Source organism: Chinchilla lanigera, unplaced genomic scaffold (assembly GCF_000276665.1).
Source record: "Chinchilla lanigera isolate Chin_1 unplaced genomic scaffold, ChiLan1.0 scaffold00005, whole genome shotgun sequence".
In the NCBI taxonomy this organism is placed as follows: Eukaryota; Metazoa; Chordata; class Mammalia; order Rodentia; family Chinchillidae; genus Chinchilla; species Chinchilla lanigera.
This window is the reverse complement of record NW_004955406.1, coordinates 6,915,800-6,939,220: the sequence shown is the minus strand read 5'-3', so window position 1 is coordinate 6,939,220 and position 23,421 is coordinate 6,915,800. Positions and strand designations below refer to the sequence as shown.

At 37.4% G+C, this 23,421-nt stretch overlaps 1 protein-coding gene across 4 annotated transcripts in view; it reads left to right on the top strand.

Moving 5' to 3' along the window:
• Akt3 (v-akt murine thymoma viral oncogene homolog 3) overlaps positions 1-23,421 on the top strand; it is a 255,797-nt gene that overhangs the window by 224,452 nt on the left and 7,924 nt on the right. For all 4 annotated transcript variants that reach the window (XM_005374760.2, XM_013520333.1, XM_005374758.2 and 1 more), the window contains 2 exons: positions 1,958-2,045; positions 22,234-22,336. In XM_005374760.2, the coding sequence (XP_005374817.1) occupies positions 1,958-2,045; positions 22,234-22,336 (191 nt within the window). The remainder of the gene's footprint in view (positions 1-1,957; positions 2,046-22,233; positions 22,337-23,421) is intronic.

The window sequence follows — 23,421 nt, the reverse complement described above, 5'->3', positions numbered from 1 at the left end:
GGAGGACTCTATACAAAATAGATCATGACTAGCAAAACAAAGGTAATAACTACTCAAAACTCACCACTTCCTCATACTTTTGTTACATTTTACTATTATGTGTGTACTTGAGGTTATATCTGTATGAAAATATGTAATTGCAGATAAGCTGCTATGATTGCTTCAAATTGGCTATACTGAGAGTATTTATATTGCCGAAACTGGCCAGTACTGCACATCTGGGTTTGATTTCTCGTTTTGATTGTTTAGACTTAAGGTGATGGAGAAACAGATGAATGGTTAAAGAAAATGTGGTACATACACCCAACCATAAAGAAAGAAGTATAAATTTAAGGTTTTTGTAGAAAAATGCATACACCTTGAGACCGTAATGCTAAGTGAGTGAAATAAATCAGCCACAGAAGTTTAAATATCATATGGTTTCTCTTATATGAGAAACCCAAAGTATAGTACACATAATTTAAAGATTATAGGAAATAGGAAAGTAGATCTTTTGGGGATGGGAAGGGAATCTAGGAATGGAAGGGAAGGGAGGGGAAGTAAAAAGGATTAAGGTGTGATGTGTATGTGTACCAGCTCCCTACAGTCAAATGTGTTCATTACGTATGGCAGGCATACTAGTACAAAACAAAAAACCAAAATTTTCATGCTAAAAAATAAGTCATAGAGAAAGTATTAACAGGGCATATTACAAGTGTGTTACATATGCATCTATTACATTGTAAATGGCACAGAAAGTAGATTAAATATTCTTCTATATTAAACTAAGAAGTGTGTTGTATATGTATCTATTACACTGTAAATGCCAAAAAGTAGATATTACTCTGCTGTTCCAAAACTATAAGCCATTCAACAAGGAATTCATTCACATATAGGACAGACAAGTGAAGTTTGATGTATGTTTCTGTTGTATCACTTTCATCTTTGACTTTAACATAAAAAGTCAACCTGTATTTATGTAAGAATTAATTAGAAGCTACTTGTATCCATAATTGGCTTTTGTGGTACACCAAAATTAGCAACAGATTCCTGTGAGAATCCATTACAATAGAAACATTGTAATTTTGTTAATCTTTGTAAATTTGGTTCTTTATATCAGTAAAATTTATAGTAAAATTATATATATATGAATAATTTCTCTGAGAGCTTATCGCATTGCTACCAGCACAAATAATCTCTAACCCTGAATAAGTCCAAAGAAAGTATCATATGCTAAATTCAGATTTTATATGTTTTCTTTACTTTTCCTCTTTTTCCTTGTTTCTTTCCCCCATCTCTTTTTCCCTCCTGCTTTTCTGTTACTTCTTAGAGTCTAATATGCTGTATGTTAAAAAACACCTGAATTTCGTTTTGTTCAAGTAAATAAGAATGTCTTCAAAAACTGGGAGAGAGGAGTATTTTTTAAATTTTTAATTCAAATTACAAAGCAAAGCACATTATAATATTTTGTAGGTAAAGAATGGTGTTTCTGTGCCGTTCTTTTGAGATATGAAAATAGTTTAAGTTCATAACATTACTTTATGAATTACTTTCTAACAAACTTTATTTCATAATTTATACTTACAAGAGTACCTTTGACTTGAGGCATTTGAAAAAGGAAACTAATTTAGAGAGTTGGCAATGATAATAGCTAGCATTATCTCCTAGGTGCTACCTATGCTATTTCTGACCCTTGCAGAACTAATGTATAACTATTTGTGCATTCTCCTGTCCCTCCTAAGTACCAAAAGTGCTTGCTGCTTTTAAGTCTGTCTACACAGTCTCTGCTCTTTTCCATTCGTTCTGAAGTTAATTCTTAATAATAACACATTAAATTAGATCCTACAGCAAATGCTTTTTATTTTAATGACTTTATTCTAAGAACTAGTACTCATAAAATTACACTTTCACAAGAAATTTAATGTATTGGTTTGATATAAATATTTTTACTCATTTAATTTTATTTCTGTCGTCATAGCCTTGGTGGAGGACCAGATGATGCAAAAGAAATTATGAGACACAGTTTCTTCTCTGGAGTAAACTGGCAAGATGTATATGATAAAAAGGTAGGATATGTTTATAGCATCATCTGTATATATGTTGGCTGCTCTGCTAAAAGGAATGTATAGCAGAAAATTAAGTAAATAAGTTTAATGACATAATGGTATTTTTCATTTTACTGTGACATTTAGGTGAGCCTTCAACTTCTTGGCCCAAATTTTTATTTACCATTTGTACTTCCTGAATGCATCTTAAAATTTTATTGTTTTCAAAGAATTAATTTTCTCTTTTCTTCCTGCTTAGTAATTTGCCTCTCATTATTTCTTTTAACTGACAAATAAAATATATCAGTGTTACATTTTTCTTTAGAAAAACTAGCAAAAAATTATAACCTTAAGAATTTTAACTGCAAAGTGTACACTTTAATTTATGCAAATCCTGTTTTGAAAGGAATTTAAAGAAACGTAGTTTTTATATTTAACAAAGTAATAACTTTAGTCTTAGACCTCTCATTTGAAATAGAACTTTGTTATCTACAGAATGGATGCTACCAATTATATCTTTATTTTTATTGTAATCTTATTGTTAATTTTAACATTAAGATTTATACTTGTGATTTGTACTTGAGTTTAAGAACATGAGATCATTCTGTTTCTTCCATCTTTTTATATTTTTTGGTACTTCAGATACTGTTAATGCCAACAATAATTTCATATTTTGATTTTTAAATGCTTGTGCAAAACTTTAATGTGAAATTTTCAGTAGTTCATTAATTTACTTAGAATTTTGATTAATTATTTTCGTTAGTCCATCCATTTCAGTTGTTCCAGCTTTCCTTAATATTCATTCTTTGACACATTTACCAATCCACATTTTTTAGGGTTTGTTTTATAATAGATATTAGATACCATTCTCTGTTAGCTCCTTAAATAAAGATGGAGTGCTGTATGAGTGGTGAGGAGCACACTTCATGTATTTCATTTTTGCATTATATTGTTGCTAATGGGAAATATAGCAGATTTTCTACCCATTTCTTGTAACTAAACATTTGAAATAGTTACACCATGTGTAACACTTCTATTTAAAGCTTCAAGTCAACCAAACTCCCCTAATTTGAGTTTCTGTCATGTATTAAAGTGCTGTGGTATTACTTCCTTCACAGCTCTTATGAGGAGCATGTTATTATTCTTAAATGCCTGTCTTCGTTACTTTTCTGTCGTTGCTGGGACAAAATACCCAATCCCAAATTAAAGAGGGAAAGGTTTATTTAGCTCACAGTTTGTGGAGGTTTCAGTCCATACTTGGCTGGCTGCAAGGCAGGGTGGAACATGGCACAGGACAACAGTTCATGGCGGTGAAAGACAGCAAAGGCAACAAGAGCAAAAAGGGAAGAGCAGCAGCAAGTAGTCTCCTTCCCTCCCTTACATTGTATGCAAACTACCTGCTTCAGGGCGGATATAGTACTCACATCCATAATTCCAACATTGGACCATGAATCAATCATAAATCTAGAAGCTTGCCCCATGACTGCATGAGGACGTGGGGAGACATCCAGACACAAACCATAACAATGTCCTAAATGTTTATTAACTACATATAAACAGTCTAACATTCAGTTCATGATGTTTATGGTCTGTATGACATGGATGTGTGCATAAGGAAGCTCATGAGCTATTTCATTATACTACAAAGGAACCTGAGAAAGGTCAAGATCTTGCTGTGTCTCCAGAAATAATACCTGGTCAGAATAAAAGAAAGAACATTTATTTAAGTATCACTTAAGTATCACTTATTTAAGAATCACTTAAGTATTTAAGTGATTGAAGTATCAATGTGGCACTGCTAACTTTAAGAAAGGGGCAAAACATGGATCTTTTTAGTCCTCTGATGAAACTAAGATACATTGTGCTGGTTTCCTCAGTGTACTGTTCAGCTTTGCACAGTAAATGATAGCTTGGCCTCACCTGGAGAAAAAGCTCTTGAGAATCCAGCCAGCATACCAGTGAAGAAGCATGGCTTGCCTTGGCCCTGTCTACTTGGCTAGACACACCCAAATGAGGCAGCCACCTGGGGGGAGTAGAATTAGAAGAGTCAGCAAGCCTGGCAGAGAGGCGCTGCCAAGACATATCCACCAGTTATGTATGTAGAGGAGTTAGTTAAATTGTTTTAAATTTAAAGAAAAATTGTAGAAACCACTTAATTGGAGCAAAGGTGTAAAAGCTGCTTTCTTTTTTTTTCATTTGTTTGTTTGATTTGGCGGTGCTGGGGATTGAACCTGGGGCCTCATACATGGTGAGACTTAGCAAGGGCTGATGCTGCCACCAGTTTACTTTAAGTGTCCTCGTGATCAGATGAGGCCCTGATATTTCATTACATACTCTAGAAAATCAGTATTATAGCAGTGCCTTCATATTTTGAGTCTCTTTTAAAAAATCTGTGAAAATGATTTGATCTAGTTGGGTTTGTATCATAGCACAGAAAAATAAGAAATTAATTAAAAGAACCAATCTGACACTGGTAGCTATTTTAATGAATTCAGTTAAAATTCTCATTCTTTGAGCAGTGTAAATTATAAAGTAATTTATGAAATTGAACATTTTTATGGGTCCCTTATATCTTTAAAATGCGTAATTTATTCATAAGTAGTCAGTTCATCTCTAAGATCAGATACTTTATGACTTTTATTAATAAGTGTTGGGAGATTTATTATTTTCATTGATTTATTGCATGATTATTGACCATTTTTCTAAAAGTTGTGGCAAATCTAGAAATAAAGACACATCTAGCGTTGCTGGTGTCTTTAGGGGAGATATAAATCTCTCTAGGCAAAAAAAAAAAAAAGTGAACTGGCATTAATTACAAGGAGTGTGATCACCACTCACAGAGCACTGGCCTAAAATCTAGACCCCAGCCTGGGTTGCTTCTTGCTTCCTTTGTAGAATGGGCAGGTCCATTTTATGGGCTCACACGTCCCAGTAAGATCATTTTAGAACTGTCAAGCTTTAAAATTCTCTTGCAGCAAATTTTCTAGTATGAATTCATCGAGAGAAATTTCTGAGTAGAACCATAGATTATGTGCTCTGTTTGTCAGTCTGCTAGGATTTTTTTTTGCAAGATTGTGTTTATGATTTAACAATGAGCCTACAGATCTAAAAACACAGTGTATCTCTCCAATTATTTAGGAGGTCTTTAATTTCTCTCAGTAATGTTTTGTAATTTTCAGTGACTAGATCTCATACATTTTGTTAGATTTGTCATTAAGTATTGGATAGTATCTGATATAATGGTATTTTAAACTTTTATTTTCACCTTGCTGCCAGTATAGAAAAATTAAGTGATTTTTTTCTATCAGTTTGTACTCTGTAAACTTGCAAACTCACATCTTAGTTGTAGCATCTTTTTTGGTGGATTATCTGTGATTCTGTGCAGCGATGGCCATAATCTTATGTAAATAAAATACGTTTACTTCATTTCAAATCTTCATGCATTTTGTTTCTTCTTTGCTTTATTGTATCAGCTAGGACTTTGACTACAGTATTGAACAGAAGTATTGGATACAAGTGGACATTCTGACTTTGTTTCTGAAATTAGAGAGAAAAACATGTTTTTCCTTTAAACTCAATGTAAAGTATGGTACTAAGGGCATTAGTGGGAAAAATGAACTCTATAAATGAAGTTGGTAATGGTAGTTTAGCTAATGAGCTAAAGTAGTTAATGAGCACATCTAGCAGCCGTAGATTTCTAAATCTCATACACCAATAAAAGGGACCCAAGCTCCTTGCTGAAGTGATTGATTTGGGAGCTGGTAGGGAAAATAAAAGATAAGCCTGAGGTATTTTGTGGTGCCAGAAAGTTCAGAAGAGCTTTGTTAAAAGGATAGAAAGGAGTCAGCCCTGTGGCAAAAACTGGGACAATTTCACTAGCAAAACACAGTATTAGATTATGATCTACAAAATAAAATAAACACCCACAAGCCCATACTTCATAAATAAATGACTGAAAAAAGAAATATTGAGAAAGGACATGCCTTTCTTGCAGATGAATTCCAGTTAATAAAGGTAAAGGGAGTGAGAGAGATAGAAAATCACCCATAGGACAATAGAATAAGGGTTGCTGCATGCAGGATCTGCCCATGCATGCTAAAATGAGGAGGCTGAGGTTTAAGAGGTGATTTGCATAGTCTCAGCTGATCTTCCCCAAAACATGATTTATAAAGATGAAAACAATACCTTGGGCTAGAGATGTAGCTCAGTGGTGGAGCACTTACGATGCGCAGAAACCCAGGTTGCATCACGAGCACCACAGTCAAGCAATCAGGCACTTACCTTACACTAGAGCAACTTGGCAGAGAATGCTTTCACCAAGTGATCAAGGTTAGTACTGCCAATAGTAAGACATACTGACATCATGTAGCCCACCAGTAACAACCCAAGAAGAGAATAACACTTTTGTAGTACTCTTCCCCAAAATGCATAACCTCAAGAATCATGAGAAAAACTGAGGAACATTCCCACACAGAGGGACGTTCTTCAGACTACCTGGTCAGATGACTAAGTGTCAACCTCAGGCTTCGTAGAAAACAGTGGGGGCATTCTCACAGTCTGGAGGACAGGAAGATGGTATAGTGACTAAGTACAGCGTGGGATCCTGGATTAAATCCTGGAAGAGAAAAACGGTATTAGTAGGGAGAATGGTGAATAAAGCTGGTAATGGTAGTTTAGCTAATAGCACTGCATTGATTGTTAATTTCTTAGTTTTGATAATTATAGGATGGCTATGTAGGAGGTTAAAATTTCAGGAAGGTTGGGTAAGGGATATGTGGTAACTGTACTATTTTTGTATGTGTTCTCTAAGCCTAAAGTTATTTAAATATAATTTTATATGATATTGTGAAGGGTTTTAAAGTACCTTTTTATTAGCTTAAGGAAATTATTTCTGGTTTACTGAGTTTTTAATCATAAATTAAAAGTATTTTCTGCATTCATTGCTGTGATCATGTGGTTTTTCTCTTTTAAAATGAATTAGCATAATCAGTGAGATTTTCCAGTATTGAGTGAACCTCACATTCTTGGAGAAAACCCTCACCTATTTGTCATGTGTTAGCCTTACTTCATATTTCAAGATTTGTTACCATGTACTTTGTAAGGACTTTGGCACCCTTAAATCGTGAGTGATACTGCTGTGCCATCTTTTTCTAGAATGTCTTCGTGTAATTTTCATTTCAGGGTCACATTTGCCTTTAAAAAAGGTGGGAAGCATTCTGTTGCCTTGATTGCTCAGTGCTTTGGTAAAATTTACCAGTAACCCTGCCTAGGCTTACAATTTTCATTTTGACAGAGGGTTTTATCTAAGAATTCAGTTTCTTTAAAATAGTATTGGAAGTGTTGTGGTAATGCATTCAGGAATAAATTTAGTATAAAGAAGCAACTTTTCCTTTCATTGATTTTTTTTTTTTTTCTATTGTTTTACTGTGCTGAAATTCATTAGTTTTTTCTTTTGGTTTTTTTTTTAATGCCTTTTATACTTTCTTTTCTTATGTCTTTTGAGTATACTCTGTTCTTTTTCTAGTTTCTTTAGGTAGAAGACCTTTTAGGAGACCTTTCTTTTTTAGGAGTATGTGCACTTTACAAGATTCTTGGGAAATTTTAATATATTTTCATTTAAAATATTTTTAATTTCCTTTCTGATTCCTTCTTGATGGTTATTTAGAAGTGGGTTTTTTTTTTTTTTTTTTTTGGTACTGGGACTTGAACTCAGGACTTTGTGCTTGAACTCAGGATAGTTAGATGCTTGTGCCACTGAGCTATATCCCCAGCCCTAAAAATGTTTTTTTAATTTCCAAATATATGGATTTTTTTAGATGTTCTCTAATTTATTCCTAGCTTAATTTCTTGTGGTTGGAGAACATGATTTTAATTCTTTTAAAATTATCAAGGTTTGTTTGGAAAACTGGTTTATATTGGTATATATTCTGTGTGACCCTGAAAAGAATCTAAATTCTGCTTTTAATGTAACATGTTCCTCACAAGATGGTTCTGTTAAGGTAGGGCATGTGTTCTGTCAAGATGTCTGATAGTGTAGTTCACACAGTCTGTATTCCGAGTTTTTGTCTACTTACATTATTAGTTCCTAACAAAAGATTGTTGAAACCCTCAATTACAATTATGAATTTGTTCATGTTTTCATTTTTTTTAATGGTAATGTTATTTGTTTGTTTCGGTTGTGCAGCACTGGGGGTGGAACCCAAGGGCCTCTTGAACACTAGGCAAACACAATACCACCAAGCCACACCCTCAGCTCCGTGCCATGTAGTTTGAAGCTTCATTATCAGCTGCATTCGTATTTAGATTTGGTTATATATATTCTTGGTAAAGGTACCTGTTTATTATGATGATGAATATTCTATGTCCATGGCATTAATTGTTGTTTCCAAAATCTTTGTCTGATACTGATACAAGTACTCAGGCTTTTTTTTTTTTTGATATTGGGAATTGAACTCAGGACTTTGTGCTTGCCAGGCAGGTGCTGTGCTGCTGAGCTACATCCCCAGCTCAAGTACTCAGCTTTTTAAAAATTTTGTGTAATACATCTTCCTCATCATTTTAATTTTGTCAGCTATATTTAAAGTGGAAGTTTTAACTGGGCATGGTGGTGCATGCCTGTGTACCCAGCACTCAGGAGGCTGAAACAGGAGGATTATTGCAAGTTTGAGACCAGCCTGGGCTACAGAGTGAGCTCAAGGCCAGCCTGTCTCAAAAAAGAAAGATGAATGAATGAATGAATGTGGAAGTTTTTAGATCCCATGTAGTGTTTTTCGGGTAATAAATGATTTTAATGAAATAGGTAGCTTATTGACATATATCATCTTGCTATTTTTATCATTTTTCTTGTCTACTCTTTTATAATTTATTGAGAATTCTGTGATTTCACTTTACTTTCTATTGTCCTATATTAGCTGTATATCTTTGTTTTAAGATTGTGTCTAGAGTTTACAGTATAGATGTTTAAATGATCACAGTCTACTTAATACCCATATCACATCACAGCATAATTCTGTTCCCTCTTCCATCCTTTATGGTGTCATTATTTTCTTAAAATTTTTTGGTTTCTTTAATATTTTCACTAATGAGCATCACAATGGACAGTGATTATATTTTGATATATAAAATTATATTTTAAGGTGACTAAAAATACTACATACTTATCATTTTAAGCATCCTTTATGTATCTGTTCTTCCTGTGGACTTTTTCTTCTTTCTCCTGTATTCTTTTTCCTTAGTCTTTATGCAAAGGCTAATTTAGCTCTACTTCTCAGGCATGAACTTTCTGGGTTTGGAAAGATTTGTAGAAAGCAAAAATACATTTGGAGGAGGTATAGGATTGGAAATAATGGAAATGTGACATTTAAGAAGGGGAGAACAATGTGGAGAAAGCAGAGCAGCGAAGTTTGTGAAGATGTGCTGCGTGGAGGAGCCAGGAAGCCATGGCGAACGGAAACAGTGCAAACTGGAAGGTGGCTTGTGAATGTGGTACGTCTTCCTAACGGGGGTTGCTCATAGGTTTGCTTATGTACTTGCCAGAGTCCTGAAGTAAGGACATGGCGGTAGATAACTGGACTTTTCAAGTTCTTTTGGTATAGACTTTCAGGGAGAAGAGTCTGGAAAAAAGAATCTTATTTTTAAGAGACTAGTGTACTGTGTAAGTGCTAAGTCACAGAGATTTCACTACAGAAGAATAAAGACAAGGAAGGAAAAGAATGTGAATTCTGTAGTACTGTCAAGAAGTGAGAAGTGTTATTTTAGTCTGAAAATACTGAGAGAAAGTTTAAAGTGAAAGATTATAGATGGTTTTGGTAATGTTTCATTCCAGATGGAATTGTTCGAGGGCTAGCAATACAGCGCTAAGATTTGAGAGTAAGGCTGAGAATGCATGTGTATATCTGGGAATTCAGAGTTTAATTAGAATTATAGAAATGGATTACCTCTGTAAGGAAAAGAGAGGAATGAGAAAATGAATGAGTCAGAAGGAGGGGAGATTTCTGGAGGGACAATGAGAACACGGAAGACTAAGTACTGGGTAATATCCGTGGTTAAGAGTGGAATTTGGACAAGTGCTTGCCTGGCAAGCACAAGGTCCTAAGTTCAGTTCCCGGTACAAAAAACAAACAAAACAACAAAAAAACTAAGCAAGAATGGAATTTGAGGGGGCTGTGGATTTAGCTCAGCGGCACAGCATCTGCCCGGCAAGCACAAGGTCATGAGTTCAATCCCTGGTACTGGGGGGGGGGGGAAAAAAAAAAAGCAACAAAAAAGAATGGAATTTGGGGGCTGGGGATATAGCTCAGCAGCACAGCGCCTGCCTGGCAAGTGCAAGGTCCTGAGTTCGATTCCCGGTACCAAAAAAAAAAAAAAAGGAATTTTGGTGAGGACACATTTTTTGCAAGCTTTGTCAAAAGCCTTTGTGAATTGTCATACAAAGGTTGCAGTAGAACTTGTCTAAGTCATGACTTTCTACTTTGTGTTTGAGATTTTGGCCTGAAGAATGACTGATGGCAGTAATGCAGATTCAATCATTATTATTATTTCATGTAACAGGAACACTAACAAGAGAGATGAAAGGCTAGAAATAGGTTTCTAGGTAGCTTCATGTTGATGTTTTTCTTATCACACTCAAATGATAGCTCATTTTAAACTTCAGTCAAGGAAAGATGTGTTCCAAATATCTATTAGACATTCTGATGGTTAAACATTATAATTACTGTCTTCTTTTGGTCATGAGGTATTGTCCTGAGGCTATAAGAGAATACAGACAGCTGTCAAAACCAACTTTAGTGATGGCATGAAATGTTAGTAGTTTAAGTTTTAAAAGCATTCAAATTGGGTTAGGAACAAAATACACCTAGATTCCTCCTTATAAGGCCTTCCTCTAAAACAAAATTACACTGAAAACTGGAAAAATGAGGGTGAAGAGAAGTTTATGGTCAGATGTCAGGAAAGATAAACAATAATAATCTGGATCTTAGTAGATTTCAATACACAAATATGAAATTTTACAAAGGGATTCTTTTGGCGTACATGACATTAATGAAAAAGTGAAATTCCATACCAGATAACATCTATATAAAAAAATTTAAAATTCAAAGAACTGTTAGAAATAGACTTAACATGTGCAGAAATACAATTACTTAATATATGTAGGTGTTCATGAAATTTATCTTTGCAAAGGTCCACTTTTTTTTGTTGATTTTTTTCCTGAAGTTATTTAGGCAGTGCTCAAACATGTAATACCCATGCCTCAGCCTCTTAGGGCACTGGAATTAGAGTTGTGTACCACGAAGCCAATAAAGTATTTCTGCATTCACTACTGCATTTTTCCTCTAACCATTGCTTTCTCTGTCAACATATATGTTGACAAAGGTGTATTTCATTCTCATTTAGCTAGAAGTGTTTTTTAGTTTTCTAGAAACTTCTTTATTCTTCCTGATACTTAGGACTGTGCTGTTTAATCTGTAAGGATTTTGTAGTTTTACAGCTCTCTGTTATTGATTTCCATTTTAATTCCATTGTGATAAACGGATTCATATGATAGCCCTAATTTACATTTTTTTGAAGAGCCTTTATGTTGTTCTCTGTAATAGCTGTACTTTCTACATACCTCCCACAGTACATAAGGGCTCCTTTTTCTTCAACGTCTTGCCAGCATTTATTTTTTCTAAAATAATAGCTGGTACTTGTTGTGGCTTTTACTTGTATTTCCATGACGACTACTGATGTTGAGTGCTTTTTAGGTATTTGTTGCCCATGTTTACTGTCTTTTGAAAATGTCTACTCAGATCACTTGCCTGTTTTTCATTGGGTTATCTGGGGTTTTTTTTGGTGTTTTTTTAGTTTCTCATATATTTTGGATACTACTCCCTTTTCAGATGTAAAGTGACCCACAGTTTCTCCGATTCTATAGGTGAATCTTCCAGACTTCATTAATTTTAAGACTTGAGTTTATTCTATAAATATCTGTGATCCTGTTTGAACGTTAATTTTCATTTCTGTCCCAGATTCTAAGTTAGAAATCTTTCAGCATATTTACTGTTATGCTTGTCTCTGTGTATGTCTCTGCCTGTCTCTGCCCCTGTCTGCGCCTGTCCTCTGCTCTCTGGGGGTGAGCACTGGTGATTGTACCCAGTACTTCACATGTGCAAGGCCAATGCTCTGCTAGTGAGCTGCAGCCCTAGCTAGTCCTTTTTAATCACCCTTTCACTTTGTGAGATATCATTCACCCTTTAAAGTATTTCTGCACCTCAGTGGTTTTTAGGTTATTCACAAACTTGTGCAGCCATCACCACTACCTAGTTTTAAAACACTTTGGTTTCTTAATTCCTGCTTGAAGATTCAAGTTTTTTTCTGATCTCACTCTCCTTTAGTCTAAAGAATTTCTTTATCATTTCTTACAGTGCAAATGACAGAAAAGTTTGCTTTTATCAGATTGTGTCTTTATTTTTGCTTTGATTCTTAAAGGGTGTTTTCACTGAATATAAAGTTTGAATTGATACTTCAGTGAGTACCTAGCTCTTTTTCAAAGAGTGTGTGTGTGATGGCTTTTGTAATATGCGATCTTGAGTCATCTGAGCCACACTGCGCGGACCTGGAGTTTGCTGTGTGAGATTTTCATGGAAAATTTGGAGGATAGAAGCAGCAGCCCGTTTGTAGCTCATTCATGTTGTTACCTATTAATCTGTCGCATTGGCGTAGGGTGGTGGTCAGGCCTGCCTCTGCCCATCCACCCCAGATGCTCTTCTAACCTGTCCATATCCTGGGCTGGAGCGTGCTTAGCTGTTAACCAAGGCCCTGGCTTTTGCAGCACATGCACATCAGCAAGATCAGAGCCAGTAAGACTGAGGTCATATTAAATCTACCCTTGTGGGCTCCAGCTTATGCCTCTGGGTTCTCCTTCATTCTTCTCTCCCTACTTTTCTTACACCTTCCCTTCTCTGCTTACTGCCCTTTGAACATCAGATCCTAGCATTAAACATGAAAACAGCAGCTTACAAGTTGGAGACTGCTTCCGTCATTTCTCTCTAGTTTACATACTCATTTATTGTTTGCTCATGCTCTTGACCATTGCTAATCTGAAATAGTGGTTGGAGTCTGCTGCAGTGCTGATGCTGGACAGTGCTGATGAAGCAACTGGAGGAGCAAAAGAGTAGGTCCTTTAATAAAGAGCTTTAGAGCACTGTGCCTTGTTCATAAACACTACCATCGAAGTAGTAGTAGTAGTAGTAGTAGTAGTGTCTCCACTACTTACTTTTCAAATGGCTTCCCTTTTTCACTAACGAGACCCTTTTTTTCTTAACTTTTGTAAGTGAATCCTCTCCAAGCACAGCTGAGGTCTTGAAACAGTGTAATGTACCCGTGGATGTTGGTGAACAGCATCACCTATGTAAAGATAGAAAGTACAGTGAGTGCTTGTAAAGCTATTTATTTTACTTTATTTTTTATATTGAGACAGGGTCTTGCTGAGTTGCCTAGGCTGGCCTTGAACTTGTAATGCTCCTGCCTCAGCTTCTCAAATAGCTCCCAAGGATTACAGGCATAGTTCTTTTTAAATGAGAAATTTTATGAAAAAGAAAGAAAATAAGAGTTTAAGTTTCTGGAAATTACTTCCTAAACAGTACAAATCTTCCACATGATATGTTTAAAGCCCTTCAAAATTTTGGCAGGGAAACATGTATGTATCAATCATCATTTAATGTTTGGTATAGCTAAAATATTGATGTGTCCAGCATATGATACAGTAGTTATATAATACGTGTGGTGCATGTCTTGAGGCCCTTGATACTTTTTTTTAGTAGGATCAAGGCAAACTATGAACTTCAATTACTGTTGTGTAGTTTTGTGTAAATGAAATACAGTATACTTATTTAAATTGCTGGTTTTATGCTAAAGAATTTATTGAGATAGCCTGTAATGTAGTCAATGTATATCATAGATAGGTCTGAATCCTCTTTCCACACTCCTGCTTTTCCATTACATGCATGCATGTATATCAGTTTTCATGAAAAATAGATCAGCTGAGGAAGGTCTTTCAAAGACTGTGATGTTCATATACTCATGCTGCTAGTCAGAACAGAAATATCAAATATCATTCAATCCGACAAGTTTAAGAAAAGTCAGGGGCTGGGGATTTAGCTCAGTGGCAAAAGCGCCTGCCTGGCAAGCGCAAGGTCGTGAGTTCGGTTCCCGGTACCGGAGAAAAAAAAAAAAAAAAAAAAAAAAAAGAAAAGTCTTTTGCTCTGTCCTTTCTCTTACATTATCAAGAATAACAGAAATACTTACTTTTAGAAGGATAGTGAGTGTTGGAGTGACTTGGTAGCATTTAAAATTTGTAGAGGAGCTGGGCATGGTGGCACATTCTGTAATCCTGGCCTTGGGAGGCTGAGGTAGGAAAATGGCCACAAGTTTGAGGCCAACCTGGGCTACTTAGTTAGTTCAGGGGCACCCTGAACTATACAGCAAGAACCGGTCTCAAAACAAACAAAAAAGACGGGTAGAGGATCAGTGTGGAAGGGACTTGGGGAAGTCAGGTTTGCTGCCATTATGTAGACTTGAGATTGCAAGGAAATTGCATCTTGATCCTACGTCAGCTTTCTGTTACTGTAACAGCTTTCTAAGTCAGCTTTCTGTTACTGGAACATAATATTTGAGATAATCAGCTGAAGAAGGAAAAAGATTTATTTGTCTCACACGGTTGGCCCTGTTCCTCTTGGACCTATGATGAGGAAGTACCTTATAAGCAGGGTTAAGATAGAGCAAGTTACTTGTGGTAGTGAGGAAGTGAAAAAAAGAGGAAGAAATCATAAGTCCACCTTCTCTAGGGCTCATCTAGTGATCTAAACCTCTCTTTAGGCCCCGCCTCTTAAAGGTCTCCCCACTTTCCAGTAGCAACAAAGAAAAGTCTGTTCCAAATATAGTGCATTTGTTGGGAAGATACGTTGAGTTTACAGCTGATTAATAGCTATTTGCTGAGTGGCACATGAAAGCTTAGATTTATAGTTTTATTAATTAGGGTTCTCTAGCAGAATAGAATCAATGGCAGCTCCATAAGAGATTTATTACGTAGACATACAACATCATAAGCAGATGCTCCACCCCGACCATCTGTGCACTGAAAAGCCAGAAGATCCAGTAGCATCTCAGTTAAAAGGCTAGAAGACACAGAACAAAAGGACTCAGGGTCCAGTACTAGTCTGAGCCTGGGGCCTGGAAGCTCCTGGAGAGTGACTGTTGAGAGTGCCTTGAGAGGCTGAGGAAACTGCAGTCTGATGTCCACAGGTGACAGCAGGAGCGAAAGATGCACCTGCTCAAGCAGAATGGAGCGTTTCGAACACGAGCCAACTTCTTCCCTTTCTTTCCAGCCAGGCAGCAAGCCTATTGGATGGTGCCATTCACAGTTAGGTGGGTCATTTTGCTTGCCAGCATGCCAGTTGTCTGTGGAATTCCTTGTCACTAATCTCTGACGCAGCCAGAAATGTGCTTTACTAATCTGCTAGACATCCCTTAATCCAGTCAGGTTGCCAGTCACAGTGAATGGTCACAGTAGTTACACATTACTTGGTCAGTACTTCATCATTTCTGGGTGGGAGTTTACATAGTGCCAGTTGATGCAGGAGTGTTTTGGGAGATGTGACCAGAGGAAGAGAAAGAAGATGAATTTATAGGTTTAAAGGAAAGACAGAAAATGTGTTATTGTGCGAGGGCTGCTATAACACAGTACCACAGACTGAGTGGTTTAAACAAGAGGAATCCATTTTCTCACGTTGCTGGTGGCGGGAAATCCAGAATGAAGGACTGGTTCCTACTGAGTCCTCTTCGCTTGGTTTTCTGTTCCTCATTTTCTCCCTGTGTTGTCGTGCAGTCTTTCCTCACAGTTTAAGTGTACCTTTGTGTGTTCAGATTCCTCCTCCCTATAAGGACATTATTCAGATCGGATTGAAGCCTGCTTCCTGTCCTCTCAGTGCGACGGAGTTAGCTCTTTCAAGGCCTTACGTCCAAATACAGCTATCCTGTGGGGTACTGGGGATTAGGTCCTTAACCTAATGGGGGACACAAGATTCAGCCTGTATAACACAGTATTTAAAAGTGTTTTATCTGTTGCTTAAAGTAAATGTGTAGTTCGCAGATTTGTGATGAAATCTACAATTTGGGCATTCCTGGTGATGTATGTGGGAATGCATTTGTTTGTTGTTGCAGTATTTCGCGAGTTATACCCCACAACTTTCCCCATACACATAAAGATCTACTTTTCCTCTGCAGATGTTTATGTTTCATTGAATTGTTTTTTCATGCGTCTGTGGGGGTTGAGAGACAGGATAATGCTTACCAGTGTGAATGTCTTGACTTCGGCTACTGTTTGGTAAAACACGTCAAATGCAAAAGCAGTTTTCATCCAGAGTCTCTGATAGTTTAAGTGCTATAGTAAAAAGACAGAGATCAGAAGAGTCAGGTTTTGCTGTTCCCATTATTTGTATAACCTTGGGAATTCATTTCACTACCATCAGATTTAAATTCCTCGTCCCTAAAAAGATAAACTGTATCGGAGGAGTACAAGTGAAAGCAACTCTGTAAATTTTAAAGGATTCAAGTAATTTAAAGCATGTTGTCTTTGAATGAAATGTAATTTAAAATTGACACAGAAAGGTACAACAAAAATCCAGAAAGATACATAGAAAACCTCCAGATATCTGAAAACCAAATAAACTAGTACATAATCTATGGATCAAAGGCATAGTTGAAGAGAATTTATAAAGAAATTGTGCAGAAATTTGTGTATTTATACACAAAATAGAAATTTGTGTATTTATACACAAAACATGTATAGTTTTAAGATAAAATATTTCAAAAGAAATCTGTAGTACTAGATGATTGTATTAGAAAAAATGAAAGATCTAAGACCAATGCCCTTAGCTTTTCTCTTAAGACACGTGAAGATGAACAAATTAGGCCTATTATAAATAGAAGAAAAGAAGTAATAAAGATTTGAATAACAGTTCGTAAAATACATAACTAAAAATAAGAGATAATTGATAAAAGAAAAACAGATTCTTTCATAAGATCTTTAGAACTGATACATTTCCAACCTGATTGAGCAAAAAAGTGGGAAGACATTATTATCATGAAATGAGACGTGATACCACAGCAGATTCCATGAGTGAGTATTAAGGGGATAGTATGGAAATATTATGTATGACCTTATGCCAGTAAAGTCAGTTTAGCTGAAATGCACAAATTTCTTAAAAAACACAGACTTACCAAGAAGAAATAGATATGATTAAAAGTCATAAATGGCATTCTGTCTTCTAAATAAATTATATTTATAGTTAAAATCCTAAGGAGAAGACTCCTTTCCTACAGGACTTTAGTTAGTTCTACCAAATACTTTATGAATAGTGTCAATTCTATGCAGGTTTTTCCAGAAAATTGAAGATGAAAGAATGTTTCCCTGTTTATTCTTTGAAGCTAACATTAACCTGATACCACAAGCAAATAAAGATGCTATAAGAAAATATGGACCAATTTCCTTAATAAACATATATGCAGTACTTTTTTATATGCAGAAAGTCTTCAACTAATTTTAACAAATCCAAGAATAGATACAGAGAATTGTGTATTATTACCAACTAGAGTTTATTCAAGGAATGTAACATTGATTTAGCATTTAAAAATAAATCATAATAATTCACCATATTAACAGATTAAGAAAAAAATGAGTATCTCAATAGACGTAGGAAAAAAAGTCAAGAAAATCCAGTATCCACTTATGATTTTATTAATACTTCCAGTAAATTGGCAGTAGGAAAATTAGTCAACCTGAGTAAAATGCATCTAGGAAAAACTTACAGCTGATGCCTTAATGGAGACAAACTTAATGGAGAAAGAAAGGTACTGTCACAAGGCAAATATATTCACTGGGTTGTTCAACCTTATACTAAAAGGTTTAGCCCTATAGTAAAACAATAATAAGAAAATGTTTACAGGTTGTAAAGGAGTATCTGTTTCATTATTCATAAAATGAGTACCTAAAAAATCAAATAGAAGCTACTAAAGTTTAATCCATTTGTTGCTTGATACAAGATATACAGAAGACTACAGAATACAAGGACAGTTTTAACAAGCTGTAATAGAAATTAATAAAAATGCCATTTTCAATAGCAAGAAAAATAGGAAATACCTGCATGTCTGCCAGAAGACATGAAAGACCTTCACAGTGAAAACTGAAAAAATATATTGCTGAGAAAAATTATCAATGATGTGAATAAATGGAGAGATATATGCATGGATTAGAAGACTGGATACTTTTAAAATTTTCATTTCTAAATTGAAATAAACACAGTGTTTATTAATATGAATTCAACACAGTCCCAAAAGGCTGAATTGTAGAAATTGACAAAAAATTCATAAGGAAATTCTAGAATAAATAATACAACTTAGAAAATAATAAAGTTGGAGGACCTACGCTGAGTTTAGGGCCTGCTGTATTAAGCCGCAGCACAGCCCTGTATGGTCAGTGGGCTTTCAGCACAAGGACAGTGACATTTTAGTTCACTGCACAGTGCTAAAGTCGACATCCAAATGGCTTTTCCTCACCATATGCTAACTGCAAATAGATCATAGTCTTAAAATGGAAAGGCCTTGACAGGAAACCACTGGAGAAAAGCTTTGTGGTATTGGGTATAAAAACATTTCTTAGTAAGGGCAAAAACAGAGCCACAAGAAGAAAATCTGATAAAGTAGACTTCATCAAAATGAAGAATGTGCCTTCTTCAAAGGCACTATAAAGAGAATGAAAAATCACAAACTGGAAGAGTATGTACAGATCCCAAACCTGACAAAGGATATGCATGTGTAAGTAACCCCCCAAAAAAAGAAAAAGAAGAAAGTTTGTAAAGATCATGACATGAAGAAAAAATGGTTAAAAGTTGAACAGACATTTTGCCAAAGAAGAAATAAACTTGTAGCTGGGTGTGGTGGTGCATACCTGTAATCCCAGCACTTGGGAGGCTGAGACAGGAGGATTGTTGTGAGTTTGAGGCCAGCCTGGGCTACAAAGTGAGCTCAAGGCCAGCCTGAAGTGCATAGCAAGACCCTGTTTCAAAAAGACAAATAAATAAATTTTAAAAAAGCACTTGTGAAAACATTCAGCATCATTATTCACAAGGGAAATGAGAATTTAAAGCTACTGTGCATTTAAAGCTAATGTGAATTTAAAGCGCCACCATGGTGGCATGTTTCATATCAAAGGCCAGACTGAATGAGTGTCACTGACACCATGAAGCAAGCAGGGGAAGGCCTCGCGTGCACGGTTGGCCTACGGTAAGATGGTGCGGCCACTTTAAAACAGTTGAGTGGCTTCTTGAAAGCCATACATATACCTTCCATAGGAGCCAGCCATTTCACTCTTGGCTGTTTATTCAAAAGAAATTAATTCTGAGTTTAAATAAGACTTGTATATGAAGGTTTATAGAAGCTTAGTTTGTAATCACTCCGAACTGGGCAACTCAGATCAGCTGTCTCTTGCATGGTAAGTTGTACTACGTATTACTTACAGTGGGACCCAGTAAGATGGATGAACTCCTAATGCATGCAGTGATGTGGAGGAATATCACAAATAATTATGCAGAATGAAAGAAGCCAAAGAGTACATACTGTATGATCCCATTTATGTAACGTTCTCACAGTTAAAATTCTAGAATCCTAAAATTCAGTAAACAAATCTATCACGATAGAAAACATGCCTGTCATTGTCTGTGGGAGCATGGGGAAGAGGACAGAATTACACTGGTTGTGCTGGGCACGCGGCTCAGTGCTAGAGCACTTGCCAAGCATTTACCTGGCCGTGGGTTCTGTCCCCAGCACTAGTAGAAGAAAAAGGAAAAAACAAAACAAAACAGAGAGAGAGAGAGTGTGAAAACTACAGCGTGAAGGGCTAGAAAGCGCCATGGAAGGTAAGCATTAGAGATACGTCATCTGGAAAGTCATTGGTACTGACGTGGCATTTGAACAGAGACTTTTAAACTGCCCTGTAGTATTTTGAAAACTGTTTTTAAGATTTTTTTAAAGTTATACGTGACGGTTATCTTTTTTTTATTTTAAACAGAATTTTAAAAAAAGAATAGCAAAATGCCAACAACAGACAAAAACAAAACAAAGCAAAAACAATAAGAATGATACAGGTTTCAGAACAAAACGATAGGGATTAACAGTGGTTGTTATATTGCATATTTTTATCTTCATTGAAGTTGCTCAGATTACCAGGACTGTTCTCACTGACATCTGAAAGAACAAAAGCTTTCCCCCAACTTAAGGACAGAGTTAGATTTTTGACTTCAGAAGGAAGCAGATGGGAAGGGCAGGGCTGGTGAGCAAAATCTGCTCCCACTGCCCATGAGAGGATGTACTGAGGCCACCTCTGACCAGAAGGGTGGCGGTGTCGCTGGGGAAGGTGAGTCAGAGGAATCGACGTCTTACAACCAGAACCCCAGTGTGCCAGTTTTCATGCCCGGTAGGGGCAGTTATCTCACGGTTTTCTAAGCAAACCCAAAACTTCTTGAGGTGTGTATCATCTCTGATGTCCAGTGTGTGTGCATCGTGTGATCTGGGGAAAGAACACACCTGTTCTGAGTGGAGAGGGAAGTTTTCCACCCTTAGAGTGGCCGGCTTGCCACATCTCTCAGCCTGACAGAGCAGCCACAGGAAACCAAGCAGGCCTCCCCTCACCACTGGCAGGGGAACGTGTCCCGGGCGAGGAGCACTGCAGTGCTGCCTAGCAGCCAGGGTACTGACTATAAAACGGGCTGGATTTGGTTCCGTCCCCAAGAGAGGGCCTGCTCGTGCTGGAGACCAGGATAACTGTGTACCGGGGAAGCAAAGAATGGCAAGAAGCAGATTCAAAATGCCTTGTGATATGTGCCATACACTGAAGTGTGCTTCTCCATTTTGAAAATGTACTTTTAAGAGGTCACCCCCCCACCTGTTTAAAATGTAATCTGTCTAGAAAATACTTCCTGTTGCATATATTTACATTTTATTAGGCATCTTAAGTAATCTAGAGGTGATTTAAAGAATTCTGCGAAATGTGTATAGGTTAAATTCAAATACTATACTACTTTCTTTGTCCAGAGAATAATTTCAATGTGTTTTGTCTGCTGTACCATAAATTTGGCAATAGAGTGGGGAAATGCATTCATCCAAAGCCAACTATGAATTTGTTTCTATGAAATGTGCTAATTTCTGTATGCCGTTCTCCTGTTGCTGTGACGGTTGTATTCTGTTCTGAGCGAGACTCAGCAGGGCAGGCGTTCCTACTGCAGATCTTAGCCTGGGCACCCCGTGCTCCCAGGAAGCCTGCGGGCGCCTTCAGCCCCTTGTGGCCCGGGTCCCCTTCCCCACCAGCTCCTTCCTTCCTGCACCCACCGCAGGACCCCTGAGGGAGTGCAGCCCTGTCCCTCCTGCAGAAGGTGCTCTGAATCTCTTTTCGGTTAGGGACATCTTTGGGGACCTAGGAGAAGTTGGAAAAGGCTCTGCAGCTGACTCCAGAGACTGCTGTGAGTCTGTTCCCAGGCAGGACGGCGCGAATGCCAGTCTCAGTTAAGCAGAGATCTTTGTGAAGTGCGGAAAGCAGCCTTCTACCTGTGACCTAGGGAGTCATATATCATATAATACCAGCTCCTTGGGAGGCTGTGGCAGGAAGATGAGACCCTGTCAATAAAAATAAAAAGGGGTGAGGGATGTAGTCCATTGGCAGACAGAGTCTTGTGTTTACTCTTCAGCCATGAAGGAGGGGAAACCCTTGCATTTGTAATATTAGCCGCCTTCTGCGGAGCAGCGGGAAGAGAGGACAGGGACGGCAGCAAGGTGGTGCTTTCGCTGCGCTAGGAAGAGCCATGTTTTATCACAGTTACTGACACCTGTGTGCAGCTGCGTGTCCTTTGTTACATGAAGAGATTAGGACAGAGTTTCCAGTGTTCTTCTCCTGCCCGGTTACATGGCTCTGCAGTGTTCTATTTCCCACTGACAGCTCAGATTTTATACAGCACAACCAGGACCACGCTGTGGTGTCCTTAGACTGTTGACAGGAAGCCAGACGTCGTGTCTGCTTCACACAGTGACTCCGCCTTTGGTGTTTTCATTCCCCAGTGTTAACCTAGAAATGCATTTCCCTGCGTTGGAATCAGTTAACAGCTCTTTTCCTTTCTTCGTACAGCTTGTGCCTCCTTTTAAGCCTCAGGTAACATCTGAGACAGATACCAGATATTTTGATGAAGAATTCACAGCTCAGACTATTACAATAACACCACCTGAAAAATGTAAGTAGATGGTAACTGAAAACGTTCTAAAATAATTGAAGAAAACAGTCTGTGTACAAATGGTTCTGTCTTTTCAAGGTCATATTCCATAGTGACTTGTATTCTGTTCCGTCTAAAATTGTAGAGCTCCCATTACGGGAATATCAAAAGGTGGGCACAAGAACAACTTTTCTGGACAGAATAAATGACATGTAAAAAGTTGTATACCCAGTTAGAGCCATTAGCCGTTCTTCACTGTCCTTCAGTAGACTACTTTGACATCAGCTAGAAAGTTCTGAAATGCAGTCTGGATCGCAGCCCGAGCTCACTCACGTGTCATCTTCAGAGTTGCGCAGGTTCTGGGCTTCTCCTTACTGAGTAGTTTTTAAATTCATTGTAAATAGAGATGCTCCTTTTAAGTTAGTCTTCTCTTAGGCAGTACAGTCTGATACATATAAATTAATAAAACCCTATTAAGATATATGTCCATGCACATTGCAGATTGTATACTAGGGTGTCAGCCCCGTGTTGTGAGAAGTGCTGTGAATTAGTGGACTTTATGAAAGAAGTTCTTTGTCATGGATTGGGAATGAGGCTATAGGATGGAGCTTTGGGTGACACTAAGATAGAATTCTTCAGGGTGCACGTGTGCGGCTCACACCATACGGTCATGCTTGTGTTTCTTTCCTTTCCCTTCGTTTCCTACGGTTCTTCTCTGCTTGCTGGTTGGTGGTGCTGACACAAAGTGGCCAGTGAGATAGTGAGATGTGTGGCCCCAGTCCACAGAGCTGAGTGTTGCCAGGCAGCCAGGAGTCTTCTGGACCACCAGTCCTCAACCTGGGGTCCGGGGCTCTGCAGCAAGGAGTCTGAGCAACACTGTGCCTGGTGCTTCTAGATAATTCTCTGTTTTTCGCTTTTTAGATTTGCAACAAGCTAAAAAGTTGTTAACATTCATTTTGAAAGTGCTGAAGTTGAAACCCGGAGAGCTGTGGAGATGCCAAGGTCCCGCAGTTAGTGTCAGCCACAGCTAGGAGCTGGGCACATCCGCGGGCGGTGCCGGGCTGAGTTGTGAGGCGTCAGTGTGCTGAAGTAGGGTAGCGTGCCAT